Source organism: Rhineura floridana, chromosome 1, assembly GCF_030035675.1.
Source record: "Rhineura floridana isolate rRhiFlo1 chromosome 1, rRhiFlo1.hap2, whole genome shotgun sequence".
Lineage (NCBI taxonomy): Eukaryota > Metazoa > Chordata > Lepidosauria > Squamata > Rhineuridae > Rhineura > Rhineura floridana.
This window is the reverse complement of record NC_084480.1, coordinates 62,952,363-62,969,873: the sequence shown is the minus strand read 5'-3', so window position 1 is coordinate 62,969,873 and position 17,511 is coordinate 62,952,363. Positions and strand designations below refer to the sequence as shown.

Sequence of the window (17,511 nt, the reverse complement as noted above, 5' to 3'; positions counted from 1 at the left end):
GTTCAATACAGCTGGAGGGTACCGGGTTGGAGAAAGCTACTGCAAATGGTCAATTGTCAAGTATAATGAGAGTTGTAGTCCAATAACATCTGAAGGACCACAGGTTCCCTAACCCTGCTATATAATGATACCATCCACTACAGCCTCGTGGTTCAAGATGTGAGAAATAACACTCTGGAGGAGAGCAAACTATGTGGAAAAACTGATATCGGCAAAAGCACAGAGAAGGGCCCCTGACAGCCAAAGGTACATAATGGTCCTACAGGTGACTCAGTCTAAAACGTCAATAATGATATAAACGTGATTAAACACTGTGCTGACGTCAGCAGGTCACCCCGCCCCTCCTTGCCAACTGACCTCGGGTAAGCCCTTTTCGCGTGGATCTTGGCTGGAAGCTTGGCCAATCAGGAAGGCCGGTGGGCGAGGCGTCTTCTCGTGGGGGGGCGGGGCGTGCGTGTCGCGGCCTGGCAGCGGGCCTGTCGCGTGGGGGAGAAAGGGGGCGTGGCTAGGTGTGCAGTGGGGGAGGGGGTCAGGGAAGGCGGCTGTTGTGCTGAGTGGGCGGGGTGCCGCGGCGGCTGCGCGCTGGCGAGGTTGGCTGGTACGTCAGCGACAGGATGGCTGTAGCTGTTGTACCAACAGCAGCAACAGTAGCACGCTCCGGTGGTGGCTTCACAGCCCCAACGGTGGCAGTGGTGGCTGTGGGGCGGGAGGTGTTCGTGGTGGCGGCGGCTTAGTAAGATGGCGGCGCTGCAGGAAGGGAGCAGGTATGGCGTGTCCTGCGGCAGAGTCACCCAGGACAACATCACGGTGCTACATGTCAAGCTGACCGAGACCGCCTTTCGAGCGTTGGAGAGCTACCAGGGGAGCAAGGTGAGGGGCGCTCTGGACACTGTCGCCGCTCTGATCCGCACACCCCCGTAGGGGCGTCACGACCCACGGTGGATCCCCATAAGAACACCTGGGGGGGAGATTAAGGGGCGTGGAGGGTACTTCCTTGCCGAGAAGTGGTCAGACGGACAGTGACACTTCACACAGACACACTTCACACAGACACACTCATTCAGTCTGGGATGTGAATGCTCGCCCCACACTTGACCGTGTTCTGGGGGCAGCTGAGTAAGCTCCATTGGTTCAGGCTGAGGTGACTGATTCCCTTATAGTGCTCTTATAGTATCTAATAGTACTCTCCTTGTCTTCCCCCCTTTTTCATAGTACAGTCGTTCCATATGGTTAGTGCCTGTTTATAGGCAGTGTGTTTTTTAAAAAATCCAAATTCTTTCTCATCCACCTACTTATTCCCTCTTCCCCCTTACTTCCTTTTGATCCCATAAAAAAGTTTTGTGGGGCAGCAAATGCCCCAGTCACAGCTGCCCTGTGCCTCATGCAGAAGGGTGGGGGTGGTTGGCGGTGGCATTTAAACAAGAAAGTCATTTTTCTTGGTGTCCGTGCCAGCTAGTGCCTCTGGAGCTGGCCGTGACCGGAGCCAGCCGTTCCCAGATGAGGCCGATTCTGCTGAGCTGTCATTTATTTATGGGCTTAGTTTTTCTGCCTGCTGTTCTCCCTCCCCCTTTTCCTCTCCTAGATTTAGTGCGTGCCAGAGAGGGGTGGATTGTATGTTTCTTCAGACTCAGCTTCTTAGTCTTTTCTTCCTTTTCCACCCTAAAAGTGTGAGGTGACTGTGTGTTTTTTAAGTGACAGTGGCAACTATGACAGATTTATTGCCCATCTTTATAAATGCAGTCAGGAAAACTGTTTTTCACTGTTTCCCTACCCCCAAACTTTATTCTTGTGTAGTCACATTATTTGCCCTTCTTCGCATCCTTAACAGATGCCCTGTGAGAAATCATGGGGCTAAGTTTCACAGTTCATTGTAGTGGCAATAGCAGATGTGTAGCTGTTGAACATATCAGAGATAATTTTAAAATATTTTATATTGGTTTATATCTGGATAGTATTCTTTCATTTACTTATTAGAGATATGTTGGATTCATGCATTGATGTTTGTTTTGGGAATCCCCCCCCAAAGTAATATAGAGGAGAATATTTTAAAATCTTAAGGAATGGGTAAGTAAAAAAGAATATACGATCTCTCTGTCAGGCTTCTTTTACAAAAGTAGGGAACAGGAGAATTGATAGTCTTCTTTACAGTTTTTCTTTACTGTAGTTTCCAGTGGAAACTTGAGCCTCCACTTGTGTTTGTTCAGAACACATTAAAAGTGCTTATGTGTGGCTCTGTGCCCCAGCAAGGAGGACTAAGCTCTAATTAGCTGGTGTTTTAACATGGAATTTCAAATTAAATCCTGCTTCTCTTTCTTTTTTCCTAAGTTCCCATTGTTACTTTTCTCCCCCTTCCTTATTATAGAGAGAAATTTTGGAGGATTGCTATTTTGAGTGCAATGAATACCAAGAAAAAGAAAAGGGTGCTGATCAAGTTTTCTTTCCTGTTTTAAAAAATACTCTGTCTTTTGTAGTGCCAGCAGGCTTTTCTCCAAAAGGTTTCCTTTGAAACAGTTCTAGGAGCAATTCTTAAAAGATAAGCTGGGAACATACTAAACCAGACAGAATTTAAATAACAGGTTCTTGACAGACAACAGACTCTCTTCTCCAAGTCTCAGTGTTGCTTTCCCTGTGCCCGTTCTTCATGCAGAAAGATGACTCAGACGTGGTTTTCCCAGAATTGATCTCCAAATTGTGCCTTTTCCTTAATAAGTGGGTGAATCTAAAATAGCGTAAATGAACACGTCTCCTTCACTGAGCTAGCCATTTCTATTCTATGATGTTTGGCCCAACATTCCCTTCGCCCCTTTAGCCATTCAACAGAATGTAGCCACTCTTGGTTTTGTACTGCATAATTAGGCAGTACATCAGCCGTTTCCCTTGTTAAACCTGAGTGGAAATCATTACTTCTGCCGAACGATCCTTAGAAATCAACTTCAAATTGCAGCTTTCAACTATGTATGTTTATTGAAGAACTGCAAACTGCATTTATTGCTATCAGATGCTTTCTCTAAGGATCAAATTCTTGAATGGGGTAGTTTTAGATACTATTGATTGCTGCTTAAATGTAGAGCATGGCTTGTGTTCCCCTCCCCCATTTTTTCATAATTAAGAAGGATTAGAACTTGGGGTAAGCAGTGTGTGGTTGGAGGTACAATTATTTCTCATACTCCTTTTACTTTTATTTTTTGAACATTAACTTTTGAACCAAACTGCTTAGGAAGAAGAAAGTTGATTCGAATGTTTAGAATATATGTACAGGGGTTTTTGTTTATACTTGACATAGCTAAATTGAAATGTAGTTATGGCAGCTCTTTAATATAAAATTCAGAATTGCATAATATACTGATTTTACCTTCAGTATTAAAGACCTTTCTTCTCCTGTCTTGAATCTGAGTTCAATTACTATTTAGAACATTAAAAAATCTAGTCATATTGCAGTAATATTGCCTATTGTGTAGGATTTAAAGAGATCAGAGGCTTTGTTGAGGCTGGAATTGCTAGATTTTAAAAATCCCATAGCGCCTTTTAGGTTTAGATAATGTAAGACATTCTGCTTTGTGATATAGAAAAACGTTTTTGAAGTTGTAATTGTAAAATATATGATTTTCAGACAAACTTTTATTGCATATGAAATGTAAAAAACATAAAACTGTAGATTTGAGTTTAATTCTATGCATTCTTGTGGAGTCTCTTATGAATGAGGTTTCATGTATCTAATACTTAATTTAACCTGAAAGTAGGGACACTGTTGCTTGTTACAGTACATGACTATTTAAAATTTGTGCTGACTTCAGCTAGTCTGCATTTTATAGGTAAATGTATCATTGAGAAAGATAATTGTCCTAGCCTTGTAAAATCAAATGTGATTAATTTAAAAACAGAAGTTTAACTGCAACATTTTAGATGATTTAGACTGTAAAATGTCATAGACAATGCAGTTGCAATTCTGCCGACAGTTAACCTAAGAATAAATCGCATTGAAATTACTGGATCTTACTTTACTTATAGCACTCTCTTATGTATGTAGAAGTTATTTACTTATAATTGAGATTAATAAAATGTGTAATAAAGCTAGTTTGTTTCCTTGCCTCATAAGGTATTATGATACCAATATGCATCTTGAGTTCTCCAAGATGCAACATAACAATAATTTGTGAGGGTGAAGAACTTGCTTATTGTTTGATCACTGTTGATACTTGTAAAGCCATTAAGTAGATATTAAAGTGACAGTTTGATGAGCAAAAGTCAGTTTTGGCACTGAGTAGGTTTGTTTTGAAAATACAGAACTTGTTGCTTTTGTAATCTTTACCAGTTTTTTCATTGCCTGTTTTCCTAATTAAACAGTAAAATATCTCTAACTTGGATAGTTCTTCCAGAAGTCTAGCACATAAGTGATATTACAATCTGTGGTTATTTTTTTATTCATACCATATAGAGAAATTAACTTAATACCATTGTAGCTACACATGCAGAAATAGTCTCCTGAAAAACAAATAAATTGAAGTATTGTAAGAAGAAGCCAAAGGAACAATAGATCTTTGCATGAGATCTATGGTTGATGTAGTTAAATGTTAAGTAGGTTTACTACCTCTATTCTACTAAAGATTATGGTATAGGGGTTATTTGGAAAGATGTGAGAGTTTAACAACAAGAATAACCTTTAAAATATCTCCTGAGCCGCTCGATGTACTTAATAGGTACTCTGTAAGCTATTTAAGAAGTGGTATCTTCAAATACTTGTAGTCTTAAACTTAATGTGAATGGAAAGCACTCACTGTGTAATGTATGTATCAATTATAAACACCGTCCAAACTTTTAACTAAGCTGAAAAGGCATATATGTAATAAAAACTGATTATGGTACAAATTCATCCTGTACGTTTTTAATCAGATCATACTAGCAGCCTGTCTTTTATTTTGTTTTATTTTATTTCTTTAATTTGAATAGCAAATTCAGAATAGTTCATGAGGCAAGTTCCTGAGTGGGCCAGATTGTTTCCTGTTGCTGACTTTGTATAACTGCTTACACACTGGCACTATTCTAAATGTGATCACTCTCCTGAAAGAAGGCCTCACAACTAACCCTGCCGGAATCTGATGTGTCAAAGCCAGCTTTTTATGTGCCCATAAATAACCAGCAGGAACTTTGGGGTCAGGGCAGGTGTTCGTAGTTCTTCTGATCTACTAAAAGTCTGATAACCAATCCTTTCTTTCTCTTGAAATAACGTTTTCAGAATTTTAATTTTTAGAATTTTAATACTTTAGTAATTTTGATGTCAAGTCATACTGATTCTAGGTTCAAATTTGGGCAGCATGCTGCTGATCATCACATGGTGGTACTATAAATTCTTCTAGGGTGCTCTTCATTTATAGAGATACCAGGATGGTATACAAAGGTTAATTTAAAAAAAAAATCAGTATAATAAAGGATAAAACAACATCACCGTACATAAAAACAATAGAGACAGTTCAAACAGCAAGCAGAACAGGCTGGATACTAATCAGCTTTAAAACTTTGGACTTTAAATTCCCTGGGCAAATAAATGAGTTTTAATCTGGCACTGAAATGATTGTACCATTATCATGTAGATCCTTTGAGTTCAGACAACTAGCTTTTTAATATCTGAACTTCATATCCAAAAGTCGTAAGGATAACCCTTTAAGGCAAGCTCAGGGTGGGCATAGCATTTGACAATATATAATGTTTTTCAAGGTTGATTATGGAGCACCTTAAAAATATACTTAGAGCTTTACCAAAGATAATACAAACAGACCCCTGCCCAGAGCAGTTTACAGTTTAAAAATAAATAGGCAACAGAGAACAGGAAAATGGGAATAACGAACAATGATACACAATGTCCCGGATTGACACTCGGCTTAAAAAGTGCTTGGTTTTACTATTTCCTTACTGTTTTTCACTTAAGGCATGTGTGTGTAATACAATAAAAACAGTTTAATGCAGTAGAATCGCAGCAATTCAGCTGTGCCTGATTTTTATTGTACATTGTTTTGCAATATTTAAAAAGTTTGCCTATATGTAGATAGTTGGACATTTCCCACAGGCCAGTGTTTGTAAAGGATTTAAACATCTGAACTCTTAGGATGATACATTCATTTTTCTTAATCAAGAAGTTTTTCAGGTTCCTATTCATTTCAAGAGATGTAACACACTCTTTGAAGTATCAAATATAATTGCCATTTATATTATGAATTTGAATAGAAGGCATAATATCAGTCTGAAAACTCTCCAGAGGAGCATATTTGAGTAGTCATTTCATGTTTAACAAATATTTTAATACGGTTCATGAATTATAACAAAACTATGTCTTGTGCTATTGAAGACAGTGGGCCTTATACTCATCCTGAGTAAGCGTGCTTAGGATTTCATTGTTAACTTTTAAAAAAGTTTTAACATAATGAATCTTTTCCTTATTGTGTTGAAATTCAATCTGTGTAGAAGAAGATTAAGAAAATGAAGGTGGAAGCAGGTATCTGCTTGGCACACAAGGCATTTTTTATCAGCTGTCTTAATGAACATCTACATTTCTAGAAAGAGGTCTGCATTGTTTCAGGTCACTATGAAACTGATGCAGATATTGGCCTTGTTCAAACCTAACATTAAACTATGTTTTAGTGTTATGCAAAAGAATCTATCTCATCAAATCCTCCAGCATAGCTGTAAGGAAGAGAGCAGAAGCTCTTCAGCTTTCAGGTAAATGCAATTTAGTGTTTGGTCCAAACCCAGACAAACTGTGGTTAGCCTTAACTATGTTTTATGGAAACAAGCCAACTTCAAACTATGGTTTATGAAGTTGGCTTGTTTCAAGAAAGTATAGTTTAAAAAAATTAACCACAATTTGGAGCTCAAACAGAATTGTAAAATGCAGTTAATTGAAAACTGAACTGAAAGCTTTCAGTCTCCTTGTGGCCATGCCAAAGAAGAGAGAGCAGTTCATATGCCTGAGGCTTAGGCATCTAATATAAACCATAGTTTAGCTTTGCATCCAAACCAGACCACTGAATATTAAAATGGTTGTTAGGGGATGCAAATATGTGCATGAAGTTGCATTTTTTAGTCGCCATTCTGTAACTACTTCATTTTTATAACAAACCGAATTGTAAAACTAGAACCTAGAATACTTTTCAACCTAAAATGGCTTAACCTCAGTGGCTGGTGGTGTTCATTGAGGTATCCTGAACTTGTCCAATGAGGTGCTTATAGAGCATTGCTGGGAACCCTTTTTCAGTTTTAGAAGCACATTCCCTCATAGGCAACCTCCTGGCGGTTGCATTCTGGTAGAGGGCAGAGCCGAAGGCAAATGTGAGTAGAACAACAGATGCAGCTCTTACTGTTGCCATGCAAAAGTCAGAGATTTCTACACAAAGTTCCTTCCGCCCCCCGCCCCCCATGCACATATCTCCATCCGGGCAACCAAGAGGTATTATCACAGTTCATGGGCACATTCCAGCCAGGCAAAAGTACTCAAGGTGGGCGTAAAGCAGGATTGGAAAAAGGTGTGGCCTAGGCAGAGCGGCGTGACCCGGGGAGAGTTGCAAGGGCCAGTTAGAGAGGTGTAGAGGGCCACATTAAGTCCCAGGCCTGAGCTTTCCCACTCCTGTTACAGAGTATTTATTTAAAAAGAAATACCAAAGCTGACAAATGAATCTGATGTACCATTGTCAAAATAAAAAATAGGGTTTTTTTATTGCATCAAAATGAGAAGCAGTAAAAAGATCAATTTATATGAATCATTTTGAATAGGTTGGGCTGGGCTGTAGAATGTAGAAATTATTTGGTGCAGTGAAAATGGAAATAGACTGCCTTCAAGTCGCTTCTGACTTATGGAAACCCTATGAATAGGGTTTTCATGGTAAATGGTATTCAGAGGTGGTTTTGCCATTGCCTTCCTCTGAGGCTGAGAGGCAGTGACTGGCCCAAGGTCACCCAGTGAGCTACATGGCTGTGTGGGGATTGAACCCTCATCTCCTAGGTTGTAGTCCAACACTCTAACCACTACACCACCATTTTTATGCTTGAAACTGAGTATTGCAACAGTAGAGTTGTGATTTATCTTGTATGAGACACCACCAAATCTTTAACAATTAGTTAAATATCACTCTCTTTGTCACTTTCTGTAAAGCATGTATCCTCACAATAAAGCCATTCATTCAATTTTATTGTCTTTGGATAATTTCCATGGGTTCCATTCATAGGCATAGGTTTTTCTTGTAAATAAATTGGGAATAGCAGACAGCTTTTTGTTTGCATATATTAAATAAGCCTACTAAAATGTTACAAACCGTTAACTATTAAATATTTTAAATGCTATTCATATTCTTTTTTTCTGAATTACATGTCCAACAGTTTCTTCCATTGTGTCTTGTTTTAGTTTTGTGAAGAACTTTACCTAATTTATCCTCCATCTTTTTGTGGAATCTAATTATATCTCAGTTAAGCCACATGAATCAAATTACATTTGTGTTAAACCAGTTGAGATAAAGATAATGGGAGAAGTCCAGTGCTACCAGTTTGCTAATGAAAGGGAAGGTGAGGTGTCTTTCTACTGATTCTTCTTCCTGCTACTGCAGACCTCTGAAAATCTATTCTAGAGCATTGGAGGACATTCCAGAACAGTGTAGAAGGTAGTGCAGGGGTCAGGAGGAATTATTAACAACTGTTTTTCATTCACTTATGTTAGTAGATATCTTTTGTTGCTGCAAGCAGAACAGCAGCATTAGATTTTACCCAGAGTGTGTGTTTTGTATGTAGGACTGAGCCATGGTTTGGCACTATATGAATGAGCTCCAGTGAGCTCCAGATTTGCTTCCTCTTCCTGTGAGGCCAGATGGGGGAGCCGTGTTTTAAAGTTACCTTGTTTCAAACTGACTGTAGATGCGGATAAACCGTGATCCTAGGTTTGGATGCTATGGAAGTCAAGATTCAAGAAACAGAAAGCAAATGCTGCAGAAGTCTTCCTAGCCACATGAGAGGTGGGGATGGCTGGCACAAACCCAAGGCTCACTGCAGCTTGTTCTCGTAATGCTGAGCCATAGTTTAGCATTGTGTCTGAGTGCAGCCATGTTGAGACACAATATGTATTTTCTGGATTCTTCTTATAATAATTACAATCATAATTCTAGATTAATAAAATACTTTAAATGATTGTTTAAGTAGCTGTGATTCTTTTTTCCTTGAGTGTTCACTGTTCCTTATTTTTCTTCAGAATCTGATTCCTTCTCGACCTTCCATCCAATTTCAAGGGCTCCAAGGGGTGAGTATTTACCTTCTTTAAAAATAACTATTTAGGTGTTAATAAAAGCAGATGGTGGATATAATTCCGTTTTATGCAATGTTAGATTATTTTATGTAGTGAGCAGTCATGTGTACATACTATGCATTTGAGCCTCCTCTTGTCCTTCCTTGTTGAGATCAATAGGTGAATCTTTTTCCCATGTTCCCAGCCATGCCTTCGAATGTATGGGGTAGAATTTTCTCCATACGGCATTCCAGATATGAAATGTCCTGCTTTAGGGAGATCTGCTTCACTTTATTACAAATTCAACATAGTTTCAAGAGGGTTGTGAACTTTCTGTTTCAGATGTTGCTACTGAGTTTGACTATCTTGGTAATTTTAACTGACTGCGAGAGTAATTTTACTGATTATTTGAAAGTCACCTTGAAAACCTTGCATTAAGAATATTAAAATAAATGCAGCCAAATTGTTTAGTGAGTTTTCTTGGGAGAGCAGTATTTGTGATAGGAAAATGATGGGCCTCTTCTTGATGGTTTGAAGCCTTCTGTAGCCTATACTGTTTTCTCCCTGTCTTCCTCCTTAAAGAATATTCTGTTCACGGTAATATTTCACATGAAATTTTACATCATTCAGACAGCATAAAGAACATTGGTGCCATGCTTCACATGCTATGGTGAGCATGTATTGCCTATCACTAAGATTACTATTTTTCAGCAGAAAAAAATTGTGTGGCCGTAGGAGTAGAGAGCTGGGCCACCAAGGAGAACTCTGTCAATAGCTTACATAGAATTCCCTAGCAGCAAGTACTCTAGAAATAAACTTGACTGAATTCTAATTGTTTTCAGAATGCTGTTCAGAGCCTTTATTTGTTTATCCTACTTCACTGAAAAATCCCATCTTGTGGGATCTGTTGATTTGAATATTTTCCTTCTGCCTCCCCCACCCCCATCCTCGTGCTTGCACGTCACAAAAAGAATATGTTTTAGATACGACAGGAGATGACCTAATGCTGTTGGTACTTAAGCAGACATGTTCTGATATCCACATTGGTTGTAGCAAGGATTGACCACAGCCTAAGCTCAGGGAAGTTCATTAAACTGTAGAGAAAGTTGTAGTTCTTGCCCCCAAACAGTGAGCAAAACTTGTTTTGTGTCTCTCCTCACCCCTTCTCCACACAGTTTCTCTCTTCCGGTATGGAGTGCTTCCATAAACTGACTTTCCAGGGAACATTAGACTGGCTGTCACAGGGTAGACTAGCACTCACAGGGCAGACTGGCATAAAAACATAACATGTAAACATGTTTTGGAAGACATAGTGAGTGTGTATTGTTGGGAAAATATGTGAAAGTGCCTTTTCCATTGTCCATATGTCACCTAATCTCTTCACTATAATGCTTTCCCCTAAGCCTTTTTGGAAATGTGGAAAGATAGACCTGGGAGAGATGGCTAGATGCTTTCGCTTAGTAGGATGGAAAGGTTACTACATTAAAAATGGATGTATAAAGCAAAAAAAAAATTTTTTTTTTGGAGATGTGGGGAGGTAAGTGAGTTTGCTCTTAATGATATTGAGCGTAGACTTTTTAAAACTTTTTTTAGTGTACATTTCCAAGGCACATCTGGGTCAGGTCAGTGCTTGGATGGGAGGCTACTTGGTGACAGAAGATCTAATCAGCACGCTTCTTAGTGTTCATGATACTTCAATTTAATGTAAATTCTTGGCTGAGAAGTGACATCTCAGATGGTGGTTATTCATTGATCTGGAGTAGCCAACATGGTGCCCTCCAGGTGTTGTTGGACTACAGCTTGCATCAGCCCCAGCCAGCATTGCCAATGGTAAGGAACAATGGGAGTTTTAGTCTAATAACATATGGAGGGAATCACGTTGGCTACCCCTGCAGTAGGCAAATGGCTTTCTCTGATCTCTAGCACTTGTTACAACAATATAGATCATAATTTAAAACCAACTACAGGGCATTTTGATACTATGGCTGTAGATGCTTTCTGTGGTTACTTCTTATAGTAGTTGTGGACGCTAAGAAAATAAGTCATTATTTTATCCTCCCCTTCTTCCTCTCCTCCCATACCCATGCTTGCACTGAACTTGGTCAGAAGCGGCTTGCTTCTGAATACCATGTTGGCGTGTGTGCGTTGTTGTGTGAAACAGCATACATTACGTTGGAGTTAAGTTGAGCAAGAAACTTCTCCAGAGCATGTTAAGAGTCTTTATTGAAAGACATTAAGGCCAGAGGCTTAAGAGTAAATACATGTAGAGATTCTTCTCACCCCCCTTCTGGTACATCTCTCTCCATAGATAAACACAAAAGACAGCCTCTCAGCTCAGAGGCATAATTCAGAAGAACGACAACACACAGACTCTGTTAGAACTTTCCCAGTCGCTATCAGATGGCTTCCATAGCAACGGCCCTGGCCGTCCGTTCCCAGACAGGGCATAGACATAACTCCCCCTTAACCACAGTTACGTCTTCACACTTGCAGGCTTCATGGAAAACTACTAGAGACAGTAATGCCTACTGGTCACCAGCCCAACAGCTTCCCTTTTTTCCATTAAGACTGCAAAATACACATGAAATACATCTCCATAATACATAATCATACAGTCATACATTTCTACAATACCTCTTGCAATACATTTCAGTACATTGCACTTTCAGTTCAGTACAGTTCAAACTTACATCTCAGTACATAGCAGTACATTTCAGAAACTCTCTGTACATTTAGCTAAAACGTTGTTCAATCAAACTTTGGTTCAACACATGTCAAATAAAGTGTCTCAGGATCCATGTCTACAACTTTATTCATGCCAGGACTTGTTATTAATCCCACAGTAAATCTGTCAGGCGGTTTGCCTAAATTCGCTCTCGTGGAGCGTCTTAAAGGAACCAGAGCCTCGGCTCTCTCTGCCCCCCCATTTGTGCTTGTACTTGGCACAACCTGCGCAGGAGCTTCCATTTCCTCAGCTTTTCGTTTCTTTGATCTGCGTTTTCCAGAAATGAGCTCATTCAAAGCATCTCTGAGAGGTATTTGTGTACCTTCCACTTTAATGTCAACATCTGGCTTAAATTTCTGTGATTGTGTTCGTGTTTCATTTGTTCCTGTAAGAAGGACTGTCTCCCTTTGATCCCAAGGCTTTTCTGAGACTTTAATGCTTCTGCTCAGAATTAACTGCTGTGTTTCTGGACACCAAACTTTGAAATATGCAATTTCTTGTGCTCTAGGTGCACGTTTGCCATGTCTCTTACCCTGTGGCTTGTAAACTCGGCTGCGATGCACTCTTTCAGGCATCAGCCTGACTGCATTACATGAATACTGTGGCTGTGTGCTTTTAACAGCTGTCTTCTTACAGCTCTGGCGGTCATTCCCTTTCCGCCTCATTAAACTCAAGGCATCAGCACACTTCACACCCATGGACATTTTAAACTGTGAATCATCAAGGCTTCCCTGCATGCACACTTGATCTCCCCTCATTACAAAACATTGGTATTTGTGAAACAAAATTGAATAATTACAACTCACCAGTTTGCCCACTGATAAAATATTATGAGCCAAGTCCAGAACGAACAAACAGTCTGTCATTATGCCAAGCTTGTCAAATTTCACCAGACCACATGCTTTTACAGATTTCCGTGATCCATCAGCAAGTAAAACAAAGTCCTGCTCATCTGTAGACGTGTAAAACAGACTCCTGTCTTTGATTAATATATGGCTTGCTCCGCTGTCGACAATAAAGTTAATTTGTTCCAAGTCTTTAGACTTCTGTTTACAAACAAAGTTCACACTGCCCTGCTTCAAGCCTCCGTCCCTGGAGTTTCGCTTGATTGCACAATCTTTACGGAGATGCCCACGGGCCCCACAGGCAAAACAAGACTTCAGCCGCTGCTGCTCCCGCTTGTTTTCCTGTCTGCTTTCGGCAGCCTGCTCCGGTTCGGCACATTTCTCCTCCTTGCTTCTGACAGCTTCCACCGGCTGGGCTCTCAGCGCCTTCTGCCTCCGCTGCCATTCCTGGGACAATTCCTGCAACGCGTCCCACATCTTTTTAGCCGACGGCTCATCTCTCACACACATCAGTTGAGAATCCGATAGAGCCAGAATTATAAACGCCTGCGCCCTCTGGTCTCAACGCTTCCAGGCCGCGGTCAGTACCGCCGGGGTTTTTTCTTCAATCACGTCCCATAAATCCTCTGTTATCAGCAAAGCCCTCATCCTCGGCTTCCAGCTGGCAAAATTCTTTTCATTAAGTCGTTCCATCGGCAAGCCTCCCCAGACAGGTTTACAGCCATGTTGCTCACCTCCGTCTGGTTCAATCAATCAAGCTGCCCTCTCTGGAACTCCATCTGCTGTTCAGACCAGCAACTTACTCCGGTGTAATGCGCTGTGGAGCGCAACCATCCTCTGCTACCACTGTTGGCGTGTGTGCGTTGTTGTGTGAAACAGCATACATTATGTTGGAGTTAAGTTGAGCAAGAAACTTCTTCAGAGCATGTTAAGAGTCTTTATTGAAAGACATTATGGCCAGAGGCTTAAGAGTAAATACATGTAGAGATTCTTCTCACCCCCCTTCTGGTACATCTCTCTCCATAGATAAACACAAAAGACAGCCTCTCAGCTCAGAGGCATAATTCAGAAGAACGACAACACACAGACTCTGTTAGAACTTTCCCAGTCGCTATCAGATGGCTTCCATAGCAACGGCCCTGGCCGTCCGTTCCCAGACAGAGCATAGACATAACTCCCCCTTAACCACAGTTACGTCTTCACACTTGCAGGCTTCATGGAAAACTACTAGAGACAGTAATGCCTACTGGTCACCAGCCCAACATACCAGTTGCTAGAAATCACAGGAGGAGAGAGTGCTCTTGCACTCAGGCCCTGCTTGCAGGCTTCCCATAGACGTCCGGGTTGGCCACTGTGAAAACAGGAAGCTGGACTAGATGGGCCAGTAGCGTGATCCAGCAGGCTGTTCTTATGTTCTTAATAAAGAATAGTGTTTCATATTGGTTATTTCTAGGAATTCTTCACACAAGCCTGTGGGATTTTGTGAATATGCATCACAAATTTTAGCATGCAGGGTAGCTACCAGTCAGCTTGTCCATTAGCCACTTGACTGTTGGCAAGTATTTTCCTTTTCTGTTCCTTTTAATCTTATATTTTGCATTGGGCCTGAAGTTGAAGGCATTTACCTTTCTGTCTGTCTATCTGTTAGCACATCCTGGTTATTGTTTAACCACATCAGTCTGTCAGCTAAACTGAGCAGCCCACAGTACCTATATGTCTTCCTCAGAACTGACAGATTCACTGATAATCTGTTTACAAAGATGCCATCTGCTGTTTTACTGCCTAATCTTCAGAGTTTTAATAGTTTTCAAGACCAGTTTTTAAGGACTGGGTTGCCCTGTAGTTACCGAAATATCAGAAGTCTCAGTACAACCAGGATTTTAAAAAACATGAGTAGATATTTGAGAATAGCCCTAATGAACCATTCTGTTTCAGCTGACATGGATTAATGTCAGTGGCAAATAATATACATCTGAAGAATTTCACATGCTGTTTGGCCATCATACCTAAGATTATCGTTGGCAATGCTACTCCTATTAAAAATTAAAAGCTTGTTGAAAATTGCACCTTCCATTGCAAGGGTCAGTTCACTGTACTACTGCAATTAAAGAAGAGATGTGTGAAAGTCCCTGTAATGTGGTGACTGGCAAACTACTTCATTTTTGCTGTTACTTCAGCCCCAACTGCCCAATTTGTTTGTGCCTGGCAGAAAAATAAGAAATGTTGCCTTTCTTTTGCTAAAGGATATACTTCTGAAAATTTCTTTACTGACGTGAGACTGTCGGGAGCATATTCACAACATGCATCTGTGTCCCCCCCCCTGCCCAGTTTGTTTATGAATATGTCCACCTGGTGCAGTATTGTCTGTGTTAACCAGCCATAGCTCTGCAGGATCTCAAACAGGGTTCTTGCAGCCCTTCCTGGAAATGGAGATTGAACATGTGACCTTATGCATACAAAGCATATGTCCTTTCACTTAGCTGTGGCCCTTCCCATCTAAACACAAGCCTGGGTTCAATCCTGTACATGTCTACTCAGAGGTAAGTCCCCTTGAGTACATGGGGGCTTACTCCCAGGTAAATGAGTAGAGGATTACAGTTTTAAGGGATTTCACAGTGGATTCTCACCCTCTCTCTTCTGTGTGTTTGGTATGCATTTGACATCTCTTAAGGTATCTTGAGATCAAGGAGCAGGCTTTTGTCTATGTTTGGATATAGTTGGATGCCACTTTGAATCAAGGTGATGGGCGGAACCTTTCAACACTGATTTTAATCACTGATTTTAAAACTGCCCTGATGTGTGGGTTTCCTAGAATTCCTGAGCAATGCTGGGTACAAAGCTGCTAGTTCCAAATAAAAAATACTTCCAGATGATGTTTAGGTCTGGGCTTTAGTAAGTCTCCAAGTGGGCGGGAGGTAGGCAGACACATAGGGTGCTTCCCTACAAGCTGAGTGCAAAGGAACATAGGGACTGAATCATTCACTTGCATGTGTTAGATCCAATTTGTATGGGACTTCATAAACAAGCACATGGGCAGCGCAATCCAAATGATGGGGAGCCGGGGGGGGGGCAGCAGAGGAGGAGCCAGTGGAAAGCCGGCACCATCCATTCCCTGGTTGGGAACTGCCATGCCGGCGGAGCAGGGGCTCTGCCAGGAGCTGTGCATGGGAGCTGGCAGGGAAGAGTCAGCTCACACGAATAGGCCTACTAGGAGTAAACAGTCCCCATAGACTGCCATGGGAATATTTTTACTGCACCGGCCTTTTAGCCAGCAGAATTTTTGTGGGGATTGGGACCCACAGGAGTGCTCTGAGAGGAACTTGGATGTCCCACGTGCAGCTCCTCCCCAGAATGCCACGTTTTTGGGATTACCACTGGTTTCCGTTGGCTCTCTATCTATCTGCTGGGCTGGCCATCCCTGGCGGACCCCTGGCGGTGCCAGCAGGGTCCTGACAGCACCATGGCTCAGCCAGGATGGGGGTTTCTGCTGGTGGAGCCCTGCGGCGCCGGGAGGCTGCCAGCTCCACCAGAGGTCTGCCACATCCACCACCTTTCAGCCTGTCACGAATAGGACTTGGATTGCACCTAAGTTATTGCTTGCTCTTCCTTGTTTATGGAAAAATGTCTATGAACATGGAAATAACTTGAACCCTTCCATGATTACCTTTAGGAAGCAGAATGGAAAGAGGTCCTTAGATGGCTTCTTGGAGTGCAAATTCCACATAAGCTCTTAAGTTACCTTAATGCTAAATTGTATCAGTTATAGTGTGTTATTTCACACAGACAATTTTTCCACTTTTGTCATAGTTGCATAAAAGGCCCTCTGATCTCTGGGAACAGTTTTATGGGAGGCAGAAGGAGCTTAATTGAGAAGTGGGCTGAAAATATGCACTCATGGTGAAATGTCATCTTCTCACCACCCTGCTGGAACACATCCATTGGATGTACACTTTAAAAATGTAAAATGTTTATAATCAATATGAGTTTGCAAGCATATGTTGCTTATGGGTACAGAAATAAGAGCTATGGTTTGCTGCAGCTCCCTCTAGAATATTTAGTTAGTGGCAAACCTTCATTTTCTTCTGTGTATTGTTTGAAATTATAGTAACAAAGCAATCCTATTGGGGTCAAGGGAAAGCAAAGTGGCAGATCTATTGCCACATACCAAGCCGTATTGACTCATGCCCTGCCAGGGAGGTTCTTCACTATGCCAGCTCCAGACTGGTTAACTGAGGGGTCTGAGGATTGGTTCCTCAGGGATCCAGAGAATTTTGGATCCAGCAGATTCAAAGCTACCAGTTCCCCACCCTACATCCATTTTGTGGCTCTCTGCTTGCTATTGCCAGTGGGAGAACCAGGACGGTAGTTTCCGTTCCATTAAGATGCAGCTGGGACCCTTCCCAGCCAGTGGCCTCTCTCTGCTGGCCTCTGCCTGTGCACCATCCTCACACACACCCCAGCAACATTAGGTGGGTTAGGATTGCAGCTGTTCTATGCATTTTCATGGTCTTTATTATTACATTTACATCCAATCTTTCCTCCAATGAGTTTAAGGTGGCATACGTGGTTAGTTTAAGGTGGCGTACATGATTTCTCTCCCCTCCCCGTGTTATGCTCACAATAACCCTGTGAGGTAAGTTAGGCTAAGTGACAGTGATTAGTCCAATGTCACCCAGTGAGAATCA

The 17,511-nt window shown here is 41.4% G+C and overlaps 1 protein-coding gene across 1 annotated transcript in view; it reads left to right on the top strand.

The window, feature by feature from the left end:
• The first annotated feature begins 561 nt into the window (after nucleotides 1-561).
• ELL2 (elongation factor for RNA polymerase II 2) overlaps nucleotides 562-17,511 on the top strand; it is a 58,605-nt gene continuing 41,655 nt past the window's right edge. The window contains exons 1-2 of the mRNA XM_061622661.1: nucleotides 562-870; nucleotides 9,224-9,271. Coding sequence (XP_061478645.1) covers nucleotides 739-870; nucleotides 9,224-9,271 — 180 coding nt within the window. The 5' untranslated portion in view covers nucleotides 562-738. The remainder of the gene's footprint in view (nucleotides 871-9,223; nucleotides 9,272-17,511) is intronic.